We start from the raw sequence: 17,935 nt of genomic DNA on the forward strand, positions 1-17,935 counted from the left end.
CCAACTGGAATCGCAGGTGAGCTTCTCTACGTTTAGTCACGAGAACAAACGCGAGAAGTGACCAATGGTTTAATGATACCACGTCCAAAAATGCACGTCAACAAGTAGCGAGTGATCAAAGTTTGTGAGCTGATGTGCAGCGTAAAATCAAAGAGGAAAATAAATGAATCTGAGTGGATTTGGCAACACAAACAGTATAGATGGTTCTGTAGTAAGTTGGAGGTTTAATTAATAATTTTGTAATGCAGCGTGGGTGTTATGTTTTGTAGAGGACCAAATCAGAAATACTGTAAAACGTGTGTGTGCCGGTGTATCATGATATAAACTTTATCCTCGCCTGCATTTCCCCTCACGCTGTATCCTGCGTTCTTATTGGCTGTTCGACATGTCACTCATTTCCAGTCGTACATCTGAGATCAGATATCTGGCTTGCTAGAAAACTCGATCCAGTCGCCGAGCGGTCGGCGAGCCGGTCCGGTCGAGTTGTTGGATAGTTCACACTTAGCGACTGAGAGCCGAGTTTTGATCGCCGAGCGAACGCTGAGTTGCTTCCGACCCGGAAAATCAGTCGCCGAGCGAAATCTGGCCAAAAATCGTGTAGTGTGAACCAGGCATTAGAGGCGAGTTACATGTGAAAAGACGGTGGAAAGAAAAAGAAAGATAGCGAACGTAGAAAAAACGAAGGGAGAGATACAGACGACCGTGCCGGAGAAAGTTGAGAAAAGACGAGTGAGACAGGAGACAAATAGCGCTCTCCAAAAAAGAAACGTGTACAGCGAAAATACAGCATTTAATCCGTGATGGAGAGACTCATCTCTGTTCTTACTTCCCACTGGAGCACAATTTATTTTTATTTTCTCCTAATTTGATAAGAGAAAGGTTTGATAAGGTGGGGCGGTCCGGGTCCTCTCTGTGTGGAGTTTGCATGTTCTCCCCGTGTCTGCATGGGTTTACTTCGGTGCTCCGGTTTCCTCCCACAGTACAAAGACGTGCAAGTGAGGTGAATTGGAGACACTGAATTGTCCATGACTGTGTTCGATATAAACTTGTGACCTGATGAATCTTGTGTAATGAATAACTACCGTTCCTATCATGAATGTAACCAAAGTGTAAAACATGACGTTATAATCCTAATAAACAAACAGACATTTGATTTGACAGTCAGTTATTGATTACATGCAGATGTTGATACAACTACTAGGCTACTTATATATAATATATATCAATATATATATTATATATTATGCAATGATAGCTCAGTGGTTAAGGTACTGGACTAATAAACAGAAGGTTGCCGGTTCAAGCCCCACCACCACCAAGTTGCCACTGTTGGGTCCCTGAGTAAGGCCCTTAACCCTCAGTTGCTCATTGTGTAAGTCGCTTTGGATAAAAGTGTCCGCTAAATGCTATATATATATATATTTACTGTATATATAGTTAAACATTCCGGACCTTTGTTTCAAGAAATTTTCTCTAACTGGACCTCTTCAAATTTTAGTTGAATACCCCTGTCCTAGAGGAACGCTGTTTCGTTTCAATATGTACTTGTATGTAGCTGAAATGACAATAAAACCTCTCTGACTCTGACTGACTCTGACCTTCAGTGTGTATTTATTTATAATATTTTTACACTTTTTACAAAAATTCTCAACACAGTTAATATTGTTTCCTTACAGTTTGGCAGCAGCAGGTAGAAAATAATACAGCTGCACCTTTGCTATTATGTTAAATAAACCCAGCAAAACCAAACTTCAGGTTCAAGCACACTGGTGCCATTCACCTGGAAACAGGTGCAATGCAGAATATGTACTGAACAGCAGTATTACCTAGGTTATTACCTACCTTCCACATCCTATCTGACTGACAGTATTTACCTATCAGTTTCCTTGCCATTGTTGCCCTCGGCTTTCTCCATAGGGGGTTTTGATCTGTTGGTCCTGGATTCTGTAAAGTTGCTTTGAGACAATGTCCATTGTAAAAACCGCTATATAAATAAATTTGACTTGACTTCTGTCCTGATTAATACTTTACAATCTCCACATTTTTGGCAGTTTTTCCACAATATATAAATGAAAAACTAAAAATATTTAGTAAATGGAGATATTTAAGTATGAGTAATCAGATTGTATGTTTCATTTTCTGAAGTTTACGTTGGTTGGACTTTTGGAATATATATTGATATACATATGCGTGTAAAATAGCACTTTGGAAAAAGGATGTCAGCAAATCGTCCCATTTCAATCATGTCCTTTTATTTTATTATCCACCTCATCCTGGTCACACAGCTTGAGGCTAGATTACATCCTGGACAGAGTTTTAATCGGTCACAGAATAACGCACATTTTCCCCTTATGTGGACCAAATGGCATTTTAGAGAAGCCAGTTTATCTACTGCCTTGTTTTTTAAGTGGTGGAAGTAAACCAAAAAACCTGGAGAAGATTCATGATGGCACAAAAAGAACATACAAAACTTCTCACAGACAGTGACTGGAGCACCCACTTCACCCAATAAAGTCTGGCTACATGTCAGGCTGTGAGTGCATGTCTGAATCCAGACCCTTCTTCACTTTACCTGCTGAACAACCAAGAGTTCAAATCTGTATTTTAACTAACCAGACAAATCTTTAGGCGGCTTTAGGCGGCCTCTGCTGGTGTATGAAGGTGTCACAGGCAGGTTTGGTACAGCTTCACAGTGCCACACAGCACCACAGTCCTGTGGACCTGGATTTAAATCTTGCCTATTTATATTTGTTTCCTCCAGATATTTCGGTTTCCTTCCACTTTACAAAAGCACACAGAAATTAGGTTACATTAAATGGCCCATAAAGGTGAGTGAGTGTTTACCTGTAATGGATTGCTGCCTTGTGCCCAGTGTTTAGGGATGGCGCTGGACTCACCGAGACTCTGATCATAATAAACTGGCTACTGAAAATGAATAAATGAATGAAGGATCACATATCAGTATACAGTATTTTAGTAAAATGTGTTTGGGATTAAAGGGGTTAATAAGTGAACCTTCTTGTCCCCTCCTTCCTTTATTTCGACGGAACTGAAACTTATCTTTTCCTGTTCAGTACCAGTAAGTTCAGATCTATTTTGTATCTGTGATTGTAGTTTTTGTTCATTTCGGTGTTTGAGTTTATAATAATTATATAAACTGTAAGTTCTGGTTGAGAATTATTGTGTGTATTGTTATTTTGTGTTTGTCTTTTCAGACTGAAGCAGTCAGTCCTAGTTTATAAACCTGTAGTAAAATGGCAGAAGCAAAAATTTCAATATCTCAGGACCAGTTCAGCTGTCCAGTCTGTCTGGAACTACTGAAGGATCCAGTTGCTGTTCCATGTGGACACAGTTTCTGTCTGGTGTGTATCAACAACTGCTGGGATCAGGAGGATGATAAGGGAATATACAGCTGTCCACAGTGTAGACAAACCTTCACTACAAGACCTGATGTGAGGAAAAACACCATTCTGGCTGAAGTTGTGGAGAAACTGAAGAAAACAGAACTTCAAGCTCCACAACCTGCTCACTGTTCTGCTGGACCTGAAGATGTGGAGTGTGATTTCTGTACTGGAAGAAAATACAAAGCTGTTAAATCCTGTCTGGCATGTTTGGCCTCTTACTGTGAAACTCACATCCAGCCTCACTATGAATCTCCTGCTTTTAAGAAGCACAAGCTGGTTAAAGCCTCCAGACGACTCCAGGAGCAGATCTGCTCTCAGCATGATAAACTGCTGGAGGTTTACTGTCGTACTGATCAGCAGTGTATCTGCATGTTGTGCACCATGGATGATCATAAAGGACATGATACAATATCAGCTGCAGCAGAAAGAACTGAGAAACAGGTATAAATATTATACACTATTCTAATACAAGTGATTGTTTTCATAATGCTGTAAGAAACTTATTAGCCTTACATAAGTTTCTCTATTTTTACATATTTTTCACATTAAATGGTTTAAAATTTCCTCAGATTAGACAAATTAGAGCTAACACCCCGGTTTTGAATTATAATTTGTGTTTCTGAGCAGAAGAAGTTGGAGGAGATACAGAGAGAATCACGTCAGAGAATCCAGAACAGAGAGGATGAGATTCAGAAGCTGAGAAAATCTGTGGAGTCTCACAGGGTGAGTTTGAAGAAGAAGAATTGACGGCTGAAAGAGCTTTTTTAGGATCAGGATCATCATATACTCAGCCAGTCACTGTCATGGTCTACGAGAAAGATGTCTGTGATTTTCATAATATATGTCATTTAAAAATATTTATTATTTCATCATTTCCTAACAGAGCTCTGCACAGACAGAAGTGAAGAACATTGAGAGGATCTGTACTGAACTCATCAGCTCCATTAACAGAAGATGCTCTGAAGTTACAGAACTGATCAGAGATCAGGAGAAAGCTGCAGTGAGTCAAGCTGAAGAATTCATGAAGCAGCTGCAGCAGGAGATTAAAGATCTGAAGAAAAAAGAATCTGAACTGGAGGAGCTCTCACACACAGAGGATGCCATCCATTTCCTCCAGGTAACATTACAGAACAGAAAATCCAGAATCCAGACAAAAAGCAGCTAATTAGTAAATTCAGTAGATGTTTATATTACTAGTACCAATTTTAAGACTGCTCCCGTTAGGGGTCATTGGCGGATTGTGATCCGCATTATTGATTTGGCACAGTTTTCTTTTTTTTTTTTTACGTCGGATGCCCTTCCTGACACGACCCTTCCAGTGCACTGGTTTATGCATCCTAGCTGCTAGGTACCTATAGGACAATTCAGTGTCTCCAGTTAGCCTGGCTGCATGTTTTTGGACTGTGGGAAGAAACCGGAGCACCCGGAGGAAACCCACGCAGACACGGGGAGAACATGCAAACTCTTCACAGAAGGGACCCAGACCGCCCCACCTGGGGATCAAACCCAGGACCTTCTTGCTGTGAGGTGCCACCCAGTACCAATTTTAAGACTATTGTTGTGTAATTCACACATCAGTGTGACAATTTAAATGTTAACCAAAATTCACCAGGCTCCCGCCAAGTGCAAAACCCTAAAATTTTAAATCTTCACTAAAGTCTAATCCAAAAGATTTTCTGCTTATGATTTTCTGGTTGTAGGTAGTAAATTCTGTTAGCATTTTAGTCAGGACTTAAAATCAGTCATCATGCCAGTCATGCCATGTTTTCATCCATAGTTACTTCTTCCTTTTATCACTTTACCTCTTTGTAGACTTTCCAGTCTTATTTGGTCTCTGCTGGATCTGCAGAATCACCCACCATCACATTAAATCCTCTACCCACTTATGAGGGTGTAACAAAGTCCATGTTTGAGCTCAGAGAGAAACTAGAAGACTTTTGCAAAGACGAGGATGAGAAGATATCATGTGGAGGTGAGCTACAGGCCGTAATGTTATGCTGTATCCAGTCAAAACATTGTGTCAAGTGTTAAAACATACATCTCAATTCAAAAGTGTACATACACCAATCAGGACCATTTTCAAACAATTTTCAGTTTCTGCTAATGTTGAATGTGTGAGGGAGTGGATGAGTGTGAGGGAGTGGATGAGTGTGTGAGTGAGTGGAAGAGTGTGAGGGAGTGGATGAATGTGTGAGGGAGTGGATGAATGTGTGAGGGAGTGGATGAGTGTGTGAGGGAGTGGATGAATGTGTGAGGGAGTGGATGAGTGTGTGAGGGAGTGGATGAGTGTGTGAGTGAGTGGATGAGTGTGAGGGAGTGGATGAATGTGTGAGGGAGTGGATGAATGTGTGAGGGAGTGGATGAGTGTGTGAGGGAGTGGATGAATGTGTGAGGGAGTGGATGAGTGTGTGAGGGAGTGGATGAGTGTGTGAGGGAGTGGATGAGTGTGTGAGGGAGTGGATGAGTTTGAGGGAGTGGATGAGTGTGAAGGAGTGGATGAGTGTGTGAGGGAGTGAATGAGTGTGTGAGGGAGTGAATGAGTGTGTGAGGGAGTGGATGAATGTGTGAGGGAGTGGATGAGTGTGTGAGGGAGTGGATGAGTGTGTGAGGGAGTGGATGAGTGTGTGAGGGAGTGGATGAGTGTGTGAGGGAGTGGATGAGTGTGTGAGGGAGTGGATGAGTTTGAGGGAGTGGATGAGTGTGAAGGAGTGGATGAGTGTGTGAGGGAGTGAATGAGTCTGTGAGGGAGTGGATGAATGTGTGAGGGAGTGGATGAGTGTGTGAGGGAGTGGATGAGTGTGAGGGAGTGGATGAGTGTGAAGGAGTGGATGAGTGTGAGGGAGTGGATGAGTGTGAGGGAGTGGATGAGTGTGAGGGAGTGGATGAGTGTGAAGGAGTGGATGAGTGTGAGGGAGTGGATGAGTGTGTGAGGGAGTGGATGAATGTGTGAGTGAGTGGATGAGTGTGTGAGTGAGTGGATGAGTGTGAAGGAGTGGATGAGTGTGAGGGAGTGGATGAATGTGTGAGGGAGTGGATGAGTGAGTGAGTGGATGAGTGAGTGGATGAATGTGTGAGGGAGTGGATGAGTGTGAAGGAGTGGATGAGTGTGAGGGAGTGGATGAGTGTGAGGGAGTGGATGAATGTGAGGAAGTGGATGAATGTGAGGGAGTGGATGAATGTGTGAGTGAGTGGATGAGTGTGTGAGGGAGTGGATGAATGTGTGAGTGAGTGGATGAGTGTGTGAGTGAGTGGATGAGTGTGAAGGAGTGGATGAGTGTGAGGGAGTGGATGAATGTGTGAGGGAGTGGATGAGTGAGTGAGTGGATGAATGTGTGAGGTAGTGGATGAGTGTGAGTGAGTGGATGAATGTGTGAGGGAGTGGATGAGTGTGAAGGAGTGGATGAGTGTGAGGGAGTGGATGAATGTGTGAGGGAGTGGATGAGTGTGTGAGGGAGTGGATGAGTGTGTGAGGGAGTGGATGAATGTGTGAGGGAGTGGATGAGTGTGTGAGGGAGTGGATGAGTGTGTGAGGGAGTGGATGAATGTGTGAGGGAGTGGATGAGTGTGTGAGGGAGTGGATGAATGTGTGAGGGAGTGGATGAGTGTGTGAGTGAGTGGATGAGTGTGTGAGGGAGTGGATGAGTGTGTGAGGGAGTGGATGAATGTGTGAGGGAGTGGATGAGTGTGTGAGGGAGTGTGTGAGTGAGTGGATGAGTGAGTGAGTGAGTGGATGAGTGAGTGGATGAATGTGTGAGGGAGTGGATGAATGTGTGAGGGAGTGGATGAGTGTGTGAGGGAGTGGATGAATGTGTGAGGGAGTGGATGAGTGTGTGAGGGAGTGGATGAATGTGTGAGGGAGTGGATGAGTGTGTGAGTGAGTGGATGAGTGTGTGAGTGAGTGGATGAGTGAGTGAGTGAGTGAGTGGATGAGTGAGTGTGTGAGGGAGTGGATGAGTGAGTGTGTGAGGGAGTGGATGAGTGAGTGGATGAATGTGTGAGGGAGTGGATGAATGTGTGAGGGAGTGGATGAGTGAGTGGATGAGTGTGTGAGGGAGTGGATGAATGTGTGAGGGAGTGGATGAGTGAGTGAGTGGATGAATGTGTGAGTGAGTGGATGAATGTGTGAGTATCTGGTGCCTTGTGATGGAGTGGCACCTTGTCCCAGGTGTATTTTTGCTTGTAGTGATTTTAGGTGGTGACGAATCCACCATGACCTTGACCAGGCTAACTCAGTTATTGAAAATGAATGAATGAATGAATGAACGAATGAATGAATGAATGAAGTGTAATTGTGTTTGTGCTTCTGTGTTTCTGTAGTGGGAAAAATCTGGATCATTTCTTCACCTGAACCACAAACCAGACGAGAGTTTCTACAATGTAAGTCTATTAATCACACAAACATAAACACAGCAACATCAGAACCTACAGTACACTATATACTGTATAACCAAAAGTACGTGGACACCCCACCACTTACAGTGGTGCTTGAAAGTTTGTGAACCCTTTAGAATTTTTTTTATATTTCTGCATAAATATGACCTAAACATCATCAAATTTTCACACAAGTCCTAAAAGTAGATAAAGAGAACCCAGTTAAACAAATGAGACAAAAATATTATACTTGGTCATTTATTTATTGAGGAAAATGATCCAATATTACGTATTTGTGAGTGGCAAAAGTATGTGAAGGAGTGGATGAGTGTGAGGGAGTGGATGAGTGTGAAGGAGTGGATGAGTGTGAGGGAGTGGATGAATGTGTGAGTGAGTGGATGAGTGTGTGAGGGAGTGGATGAGTGTGAGTGAGTGGATGAGTGTGTGAGGGAGTGGATGAATGTGTGAGGGAGTGGATAAATGTGAGGGAGTGGATGAATGTGTGAGTGAGTGGATGAGTGTGTGAGGGAGTGGATGAATGTGTGAGTGAGTGGATGAATGTGTGAGTGAGTGGATGAGTGTGTGAGGGAGTGGATGAGTGTGAGGGAGTGGATGAATGAGTGAGGGAGTGGATGAGTGTGAGGGAGTGGATGAGTTTGTGAGGGAGTGGATGAATGAGTGAGGGAGTGGATGAGTGTGTGAGGGAGTGGATTAGTGTGTGAGGGAGTGGATGAATGTGTGAGGGAGTGGATGAGTGTGAGGGAGTGGATGAGTGTGTGAGGGAGTGGATGAATGTGTGAGGGAGTGGATGAATGTGTGAGTGAGTGGATGAATGTGTGAGTGAGTGGATGAGTGTGTAAGGGAGTGGATGAGTGTGAGTGAGTGGATGAGTGTGTGAGGGAGTGGATGAATGTGTGAGGGAGTGGATAAATGTGAGGGAGTGGATGAATGTGTGGATGAGTGTGTGAGGGAGTGGATGAATGTGTGAGTGAGTGGATGAATGTGTGAGTGAGTGGATGAGTGTGTGAGGGAGTGGATGAGTGTGAGGGAGTGGATGAATGAGTGAGGGAGTGGATGAGTGTGAGGGAGTGGATGAGTGTGTGAGGGAGTGGATGAATGAGTGAGGGAGTGGATGAGTGTGTGAGGGAGTGGATTAGTGTGTGAGGGAGTGGATGAATGTGTGAGGGAGTGGATGAGTGTGAGGGAGTGGATGAGTGTGTGAGGGAGTGGATGAATGTGTGAGGGAGTGGATGAGTATACATCTCAATTCAAAAGTGTACATACACCAATCAGGACCATTTTCAAACAATTTTCAGTTTCTGCTAATGTTGAATGTGTGAGGGAGTGGATGAGTGTGTGAGGGAGTGGATGAGTGTGAAGGAGTGGATGAGTGTGAGTGAGTGGATGAGTGTGAGGGAGTGGATGAATGTTAAGGAGTGGATGAGTGTGAGGGAGTGGATGAGTGTGTGAGGGAGTGGATGAGTGTGAGGGAGTGGATGAGTGTGAGTGAGTGGATGAGTGTGAGGGAGTGGATGAATGTTAAGGAGTGGATGAGTGTGAGGGAGTGGATGAGTGTGTGAAGGAGTGGATGAGTGTGAGGAAGTGGATGAGTGTGTGAGGGAGTGGATGAGTGTGTGAGGGAGTGGATGAATGTGTGAGGGAGTGGATGAGTGTGTGAGGGAGTGGATGAGTGAGTGGATGAGTGTGTGAGTGAGTGGATGAGTGTGTGAGGGAGTGGATGAATGTGAGGGAGTGGATGAATGTGTGAGTGAGTGGATGAGTGTGTGAGGGAGTGGATGAATGTGTGAGTGAGTGGATGAGTGTGTGAGTGAGTGGATGAGTGTGAAGGAGTGGATGAGTGTGAGGGAGTGGATGAATGTGTGAGGGAGTGGATGAGTGAGTGAGTGGATGAGTAAGTGGATGAATGTGTGAGGGAGTGGATGAGTGTGAAGGAGTGGATGAGTGTGAGGGAGTGGATGAATGTGTGAGGGAGTGGATGAGTGTGTGAGTGAGTGGATGAGTGTGTGAGGGAGTGGATGAGTGTGAGGGAGTGGATGAGTGAGTGAGTGGATGAGTAAGTGGATGAATGTGTGAGGGAGTGGATGAGTGAGTGAGTGGATGAGTAAGTGGATGAATGTGTGAGGGAGTGGATGAGTGTGAAGGAGTGGATGAATGTGAGGGAGTGGATGAATGTGTGAGTGAGTGGATGAGTGTGTGAGGGAGTGGATGAATGTGTAAGTGAGTGGATGAATGTGTGAGTGAGTGGATGAGTGTGTGAGGGAGTGGATGAGTGTGAGGGAGTGGATTAGTGTGTGAGGGAGTGGATGAGTGTGTGAGGGAGTGGATGAATGTGTGAGGGAGTGGATGAATGAGTGAGTGAGTGGATGAGTGTGTGAGGGAGTGGATGAGTGTGAGGGAGTGGATTAGTGTGTGAGGGAGTGGATGAATGTGTGAGTGAGTGGATGAGTGTGTGAGGGAGTGGATGAATGTGTGAGGGAGTGGATGAATGAGTGAGTGAGTGGATGAGTGAGTGGATGAATGTGTGAGGGAGTGAATGAGTGTGAGGGAGTGGATGAATGTGTGAGTGAGTGGATGAGTGTGTGAGTGAGTGGATGAGTGTGTGAGGGAGTGGATGAGTGTGAGGGAGTGGATGAATGTGAGGGAGTGGATGAATGTGTGAGTGAGTGGATGAGTGTGTGAGGGAGTGGATGAATGTGTGAGTGAGTGGATGAATGTGTGAGTGAGTGGATGAGTGTGTGAGGGAGTGGATGAGTGTGAGGGAGTGGATTAGTGTGTGAGGGAGTGGATGAATGTGTGAGTGAGTGGATGAGTGTGTGAGGGAGTGGATGAATGTGTGAGGGAGTGGATGAATGTGTGAGTGAGTGGATGAGTGTGTGAGGAAGTGGATGAGTGTGAGGGAGTGGATTAGTGTGTGAGGGAGTGGATGAATGTGTGAGTGAGTGGATGAGTGTGTGAGTGAGTGGATGAGTGTGTGAGGGAGTGGATGAGTGTGAGGGAGTGGATGAATGTGTGAGGGAGTGGATGAGTGTGAAGGAGTGGATGAGTGTGAGGGAGTGGATGAATGTGTGAGGGAGTGGATGAGTGAGTGAGTGGATGAGTGAGTGGATGAATGTGTGAGGGAGTGCATGAGTGAGTGAGTGGATGAGTGAGTGGATGAATGTGTGAGGGAGTGGATGAGTGTGAGTGAGTGGATGAGTGTGTGAGGGAGTGGATGAGTGGGTAAGTGAGTGGATGAATGTGTGAGTGTGTGGATGAATGTGTGAGGGAGTGGATGAGTGTGTGAGGGAGTGGATGAGTGTGTGAGGGAGTGGATGAGTGGGTAAGTGAGTGGATGAATGTGTGAGGGAGTGGATGAGTGTGTGAGGGAGTGGATGAGTGTGTGAGGGAGTGGATGAGTGTGTGAGGGAGTGGATGAGTGGGTAAGTGAGTGGATGAATGTGTGAGGGAGTGGATGAATGTGTGAGGGAGTGGATGAATGTGTGAGGGAGTGGATGAGTGTGTGAGGGAGTGGATGAATGTGTGAGGGAGTGGATGAGTGTGTGAGGGAGTGGATGAATGTGTGAGTGAGTGTGTGAGTGGATGAGTGAGTGAGTGAGTGGATGAGTGAGTGGATGAGTGTGTGAGGGAGTGGATGAATGTGTGAGGGAGTGGATGAATGTGTGAGGGAGTGGATGAGTGTGAGTGAGTGGATGAATGTGTGAGGGAGTGGATGAGTGTGAAGGAGTGGATGAGTGTGAGGGAGTGGATGAATGTGTGAGGGAGTGGATGAGTGAGTGAGTGGATGAGTGAGTGGATGAATGTGTGAGGGAGTGCATGAGTGTGAGGGAGTGGATGAATGTGTGAGGTAGTGGATGAGTGAGTGAGTGGATGAGTGAGTGGATGAATGTGTGAGGGAGTGCATGAGTGAGTGAGTGGATGAGTGAGTGGATGAATGTGTGAGGGAGTGGATGAGTGTGAAGGAGTGGATGAGTGTGAGTGAGTGGATGAGTGTGTGAGGGAGTGGATGAGTGAGTGGATGAATGTGTGAGTGAGTGGATGAATGTGTGAGGGAGTGGATGAGTGTGTGAGGGAGTGGATGAGTGTGTGAGGGAGTGGATGAGTGTGTGAGGGAGTGGATGAGTGTGTGAGGGAGTGGATGAGTGGGTAAGTGAGTGGATGAGTGTGTGAGGGAGTGGATGAATGTGTGAGGGAGTGGATGAGTGTGTGAGGGAGTGGATGAATGTGTGAGGGAGTGGATGAGTATGTGAGGGAGTGGATGAATGTGTGAGTGAGTGTGTGAGTGAGTGGATGAGTGAGTGAGTGAGTGAGTGGATGAGTGAGTGGATGAGTGTGTGAGGGAGTGGATGAGTGAGTGGATGAATGTGTGAGGGAGTGGATGAGTGTGTGAGGGAGTGGATGAGTGTGTGAGGGAGTGGATGAATGTGTGAGGGAGTGGATGAGTGTGTGAGGGAGTGGATGAGTGTGTGAGGGAGTGGATGAGTGAGTGGATGAATGTGTGAGGGAGTGGATGAATGTGTGAGGGAGTGGATGAGTGTGTGAGGGAGTGGATGAATGTGTGAGGGAGTGGATGAGTGTGTGAGGGAGTGCATGAATGTGTGAGGGAGTGGATGAGTGTGTGAGGGAGTGGATGAATGTGTGAGGGAGTGGATGAGTGTGTGAGGGAGTGGATGAATGTGTGAGTGAGTGGATGAGTGAGTGAGTGAGTGAGTGGATGAGTGAGTGAATGAGTGTGTGAGGGAGTGGATGAATGTGTGAGGGAGTGGATGAATGTGTGTGTGAGTGGATGAGTGTGTGAGTGAGTGGATGAATGTGTGAGTGAGTGGATGAATGTGTGAGTATCTGGTGCCTTGTGATGGAGTGGCACCTTGTCCCAGATGTATTTTTGCTCGTAGTGATTTTAGGTGGTGACGAATCCACCATGACCTTGACCAGGCTAACTCAGTTATTGAAAATGAATGAATGAATGAATGATTGAATGATTGAATGAATGAAGTGTAATTGTGTTTGTGCTTCTGTGTTTCTGTAGTGGGAAAAATCTGGATCATTTCTTCACCTGAACCACAAACCAGACGAGAGTTTCTACAATGTAAGTCTATTAATCACACAAACACATAAACACAGCAACATCAGAACCTACAGTACACTATATACTGTATAACCAAAAGTATGTGGACACCCCACTAGGGCTGTCGCGGTGAAAGAATTTCCCCTTGCGATATTCAACCTGTCTCAATATCGCGGTACGCGGTAATATCGCCATTTTTTTTTGTTTTTGAAAATTACTTAATTAATCTGCATTTTAGAGCTATATAAACAAGCTTTATTGTTAGGCTATGATTCGGTATATTATTGCTTTATAATGACAAAGATGAGACAGCTTTAAGACCAATGAAATGCGTGTTTAATGTTAAATACAGAACAGAGCAGGGATGCGCGTCTTTTCTCTATTAAAAAAAGGTTTAAATTTAGCTCCTAGGCTAGATATACAGTGTGAAACGAAAAAAAAAAGTGTTTAGGCTAAATATTGTAAATACACATCTAATCAAAATATGGTAAAAAAGAAATATAATAAAGTCTGTAAGAGTTTAAACCTGCGTTATTATGCGCGCTAGAAGAACCAACACGTTCATCTGATGTGGTTTAGAGAGAATCTGAGTGGGGTAGCGATGTTCCCCTCGGTACTAAAACTCTCTCTGATGGGGCTCGTTACACTAATACACGTGTACTGTACCTGCATGCGACTTTACAATGCGACAAACTATCTATTTAGTAGCTATAATTAACATAACAATATATACTACATTTCAAGTTATTATTCGTTTCAATACATTTTTATTCAACGAAAAAATACATTTAAATCATTCCAGCAAGACCAGAAAGAGAATATTTGCAGGCTGCAATGCCATATTAACCGTCATTAAGTGTTTTAGTTCACCAAGGCTGTTTGAATATAGTCTAAATTACAAGTATTTATTGAGTGTGAACTCAATTTGATCATTAATAAACTTGCCTATAATTCCTGTTGCGATTGTTTACATTTTAAAACACAAAGCCTGACACTCAGCAGCAACGCATGAGAACAGGTTGCGGGAAAATGACGCTCCTAGCTCATTTTCATTATGAATTCATTTAACATTTATTACGCCCGAATGTAAGCGTAAAACAAGATGGACCCTGCAACAATATAAACAAAAAAAAATAGAAGAAAGAAAGAAAAAACGTGAACACCGCGGTGTTGCGGTTGCTTGGCATGCCCTGCGGTTGGCTGGTCTATACCGCGATATTTCAAAATTGCGGTTAGCGCGACAGCCCTACACCCCACCACTTACAGTGGTGCTTGAAAGTTTGTGAACCCTTTAGAATTTTTTTATATTGCTGCATAAATATGACCTAAACATCATCAGATTTTCACACAAGTCCTAAAAGTAGATAAAGAGAACCCAGTTAAACAAATGAGACAAAAATATTATACTTGGTCATTTATTTATTGAGGAAAATGATCCAATATTACATATTTGTGAGTGGCAAAAGTATGTGAACCTTTGCTTTCAGTATCTGGTGTGACCCCCCTCCCTTCATCCACTCCCTCACACACTCATCCACTCACTCACACATTCATCCACTCCCTCACATTCATCCACTCCCTCACATTCATCCACTCCCTCACACACTTATCCACTCACTCACACACTCATCCACTCCCTCACACTCATCCACTCCCTCACATTCATCCACTCCCTCACATTCATCCACTCCCTCACACACTTATCCACTCACTCACACACTCATCCACTCCCTCACACTCATCCACTCCCTCACATTCATCCACTCCCTCACATTCATCCACTCCCTCACACACTTATCCACTCACTCACACACTCATCCACTCCCTCACACTCATCCACTCCCTCACATTCATCCACTCCCTCACATTCATCCACTCACTCACACACTCATCCACTCACTCACACGTTCATCCACTCCCTCACACACTAATCCACTCCCTCACACTCATCCACTCCCTCACACACTCATCCACTCCCTCACACACTCATCCACTCCCTCACACATTCATCCACTCCCTCACACATTCATCCACTCCCTCACACTCATCCACTCCCTCACACACTAATCCACTCCCTCACACACTAATCCACTCCCTCACACACTAATCCACTCCCTCACACACTAATCCACTCCCTCACACACTCATCCACTCCCTCACACTCATCCACTCTTTGATAGATCCCTGTTCTTTAAATAAAACAGGGTGCCCACTCACACCTGATTGTCGTCCCATTGATTGAAAACACCTGACTCTAATTTCACCTTCAAATTAACTGCTAATCCTAGAGGTTCACATACTTTTGCCACTCACAAATATGTAATATTCGATCATTTTCCTCAATAAATAAATGACCAAGTACAATATTTTTGTCTCATTTGTTTAACTGGGTTCTCTTTATCTACTTTTAGGACTTGTGTGAAAATCTGATGATGTTTTAGGTCATATTTATGCAGAAAGGGTTCACAAACTTTCAAGCACCACTGTATAAATTTATTTATGTTTTAGCCACATCCACTGCTAACTGCAATTATTATGTACATTTAAGCTGAATAAATCAAGTTTGTGGCAACAGTTTGGGGAAGGTCCCTTCCTGTTTCTGCATTGCTATTTCCCTGTGAGGTCCACAAAGACGTGATGATCATTTTGGGCCTGCAGAGCTCTGACCTTAACTCGACTGAATACCTTTAGTGAACACCTTTTAATTCCCACAAACACACTACAAAATTCTGTAAGAAGTTTTTCCAGAGAAGTGAAAGTTTTTATATCAGTAAAATGGGGAGGGCAGCTCGATATTACTGCTCATGAATTTGAAATGGGATGATCAACAAGCTCATGGTCAGGTGTTCACATACTTTTGTTCATATAGTGTACAAATGTGTGCTGTAATATTTTTAATAGAGAACACAGTCACTCTTTTAAACTAACAGATTTAAACTAACAGAAACGTGTTTAAAAATTTTCACTTCACTGGTGTTTTTCCTCTCCATCAGATTTCTGTCAGTTCACACTGGATCCAAACACAGTAAATAAACGCCTCCGTCTGTCTGAGGGGAACAAAGTGGTGACATGGAGTGGAACGTTACAGTCGTATCCTGATCATCCAGATAGATTTGATCATTACTCTCAGGTTCTGTGTAGAGAGAGTGTGAGTGGACGCTGTTACTGGGAGGTTGAGTGGAGTGGGAATGATGGGGTTTGTATAGCAGTGTCATATAAAAGCATCAGCAGAAAGGGACGTGATAATGAGTGTTTTTTTGGAGGTAAAAATCACTCCTGGATTTTAATATGTTCTCCATCTAGCTTTTCATTCTGGCACAATAACAAAGAGACTAAAATTCCCATAATGCCGAGTTCCTCTAGAATAGGAGTGTATGTGGATTACAGAGCAGGAACTCTGTCCTTCTACAGCATCTCTGATACAATGAAGCTCCTCCTCAGAGTTCAGATCACGTTCACTCAGCTCCTCTACCCGGGGTTTTTGGTTCGTAAAGGGTCAAAAGGGAAACTGTCGTCCTGAAATTAGATAATTAAGCTTGGGTGGTGCAGAAGTTCACTTTGCTAGCCCACATCATAGCATGTTCCTCTGTACATCCCCTCTGTTTGGTAAATAAACAGGATTGGCAGCTTTGCTAGCTTGTTGCCCTACTTGGCATAGATATCGTGCATACAGCGGGGGTAGCGAGAGTAATCAGTAATTGGGAGAAAAAAGGAGAGAAATGCAAAAAAGTTTCATGTTTAAAACGTTTAACATTCTGCTGAAATGACACTTTTAGCTTATTAATTAGTTCTTAATTTGATGCCTGCAACACATTCCAAAAAAGTTGGGACTTGGGCAGTGTAAGACTGGGAAGATTGTGGAATGATCCAAAACACAAGATCCCACCTCTCAAATTGTATGAACAAATAATTGTATGTGTATATGTTAATAAAAGACAATCAAAGTGTGACCTTATACTAACTGTTTAGATAAGCATATATAACAAAATAATGGGTCTGCCATGAGGTAGAAGCTGCTGGAACACAGACCACACTGTGCACAGCCTATAAAAAGCAGGAGCAGGGGCTTCATTCTTGCAAGACAATTACTAAAACCACGGTAATGTCAAGCTTGCTTACCTGGGAAGAGTGTTGCCTGAGTGTTTCAGCAGCTTCTACTTTTTCTTTTCTTTTGTGTTTCTGTCCTTCAAATAAGTTGCTCATTGAAATTGCATACCATGCACAATATTGCCAAAAGTATGTGGACACCTCTGTTTGTGTTTATGAACTTGTTGAACATTCCTGACCAAATCATGGGCATTATTATGAAAAACCATCAAGTACATTTGTAGCTATACCAGGCTTCACTTTACTGGGAAGTCAAAAAAGCATTTGTTATAGGCACTGATGTGGATGAGAAGACTTAGCTTGCAACAGACATTCTAAAGTATCCCAAAGTTGTTCAGAAGGTGAGGGCAAGGCTCAGTGGAGGCCACTGAAGTTCCATCACATTGAATTTGTCAAATCATGTTTTTATGGACCTTGCTTTGGGTACTAGCGCCCAAATGTGTAATGCTGGAACAAGAAAAAGTCTTTCTTAAACTGTAATTAAATTTAAAGAAGTTTTATACACATTTTATCAATCTGTATGGCTGATACTTTTAAACTCCATAATTATAAAGGGTGTCCAAATACTTTTGGCTATATAGTGTACACGTCCCTGAAAAGGGTCTGGTAAGCAAACTTTTGACTTGAACTGTTTGTTATAATTGAAACTCTTCTTACATTCCACACTTTTAACATTTGGGTCATTGTCATATTTTCTGATTATTTCTGTATGTACTGTATGTAACACAAACAATGAAATTGTTAAAGAAATGACAAACAATATTTAGGCAAAATATTTAAGCTTTCAATGTTTCAATCATTCTAAAATGTTTGTTCTTAAATTCTGATTTTTGTGGTATAGCCTGCAAGCAGGAAGTTTTTTAATTTTTTATAGCACTATATAATTTTCTTTTAGTGCTTTACAATCTGTGGACCTTCATATCTTGTGCTTTTGTATAAATGTATGTGAGTTTATTGTGTTTTTCAC

General features: G+C 43.4%; 1 protein-coding gene across 1 annotated transcript; it reads left to right on the forward strand.

Annotated features, from left to right (window-relative positions):
• The first annotated feature begins 3,242 nt into the window (after positions 1-3,242).
• Positions 3,243-16,408, forward strand: LOC134312476 (tripartite motif-containing protein 16-like). Its single transcript, XM_062994459.1, has 6 exons — positions 3,243-3,845; positions 4,032-4,127; positions 4,288-4,521; positions 5,217-5,376; positions 7,722-7,781; positions 15,855-16,408. The coding sequence occupies exons 1-6, from the start codon at positions 3,255-3,257 to the stop codon at positions 16,379-16,381; spliced, it is 1,668 nt and encodes a 555-aa protein (XP_062850529.1). The 5' UTR covers positions 3,243-3,254; the 3' UTR covers positions 16,382-16,408.
• Positions 16,409-17,935: the final 1,527 nt, after the last annotated feature.

The sequence above is a fragment of the Trichomycterus rosablanca genome, chromosome 4 (genome assembly GCF_030014385.1).
Source record: "Trichomycterus rosablanca isolate fTriRos1 chromosome 4, fTriRos1.hap1, whole genome shotgun sequence".
Lineage (NCBI taxonomy): Eukaryota > Metazoa > Chordata > Actinopteri > Siluriformes > Trichomycteridae > Trichomycterus > Trichomycterus rosablanca.

What these genes read in the sequence shown, in the direction of transcription:
- LOC134312476 (XM_062994459.1), top strand. Translation starts at nt 3,255, where the DNA reads ATGGCAGAAGCAAAAATTTCAATATCTCAGGACCAGTTCAGCTGTCCA. An exon ending in CAGAAAGAACTGAGAAACAG is followed by an intron (nt 3,846 to 4,031) that starts GTATAAATATTA and finishes GTTTCTGAGCAG; the next exon opens with AAGAAGTTGGAGGAGATACA. An exon ending in ATGCCATCCATTTCCTCCAG is followed by an intron (nt 4,522 to 5,216) that starts GTAACATTACAG and finishes ACCTCTTTGTAG; the next exon opens with ACTTTCCAGTCTTATTTGGT.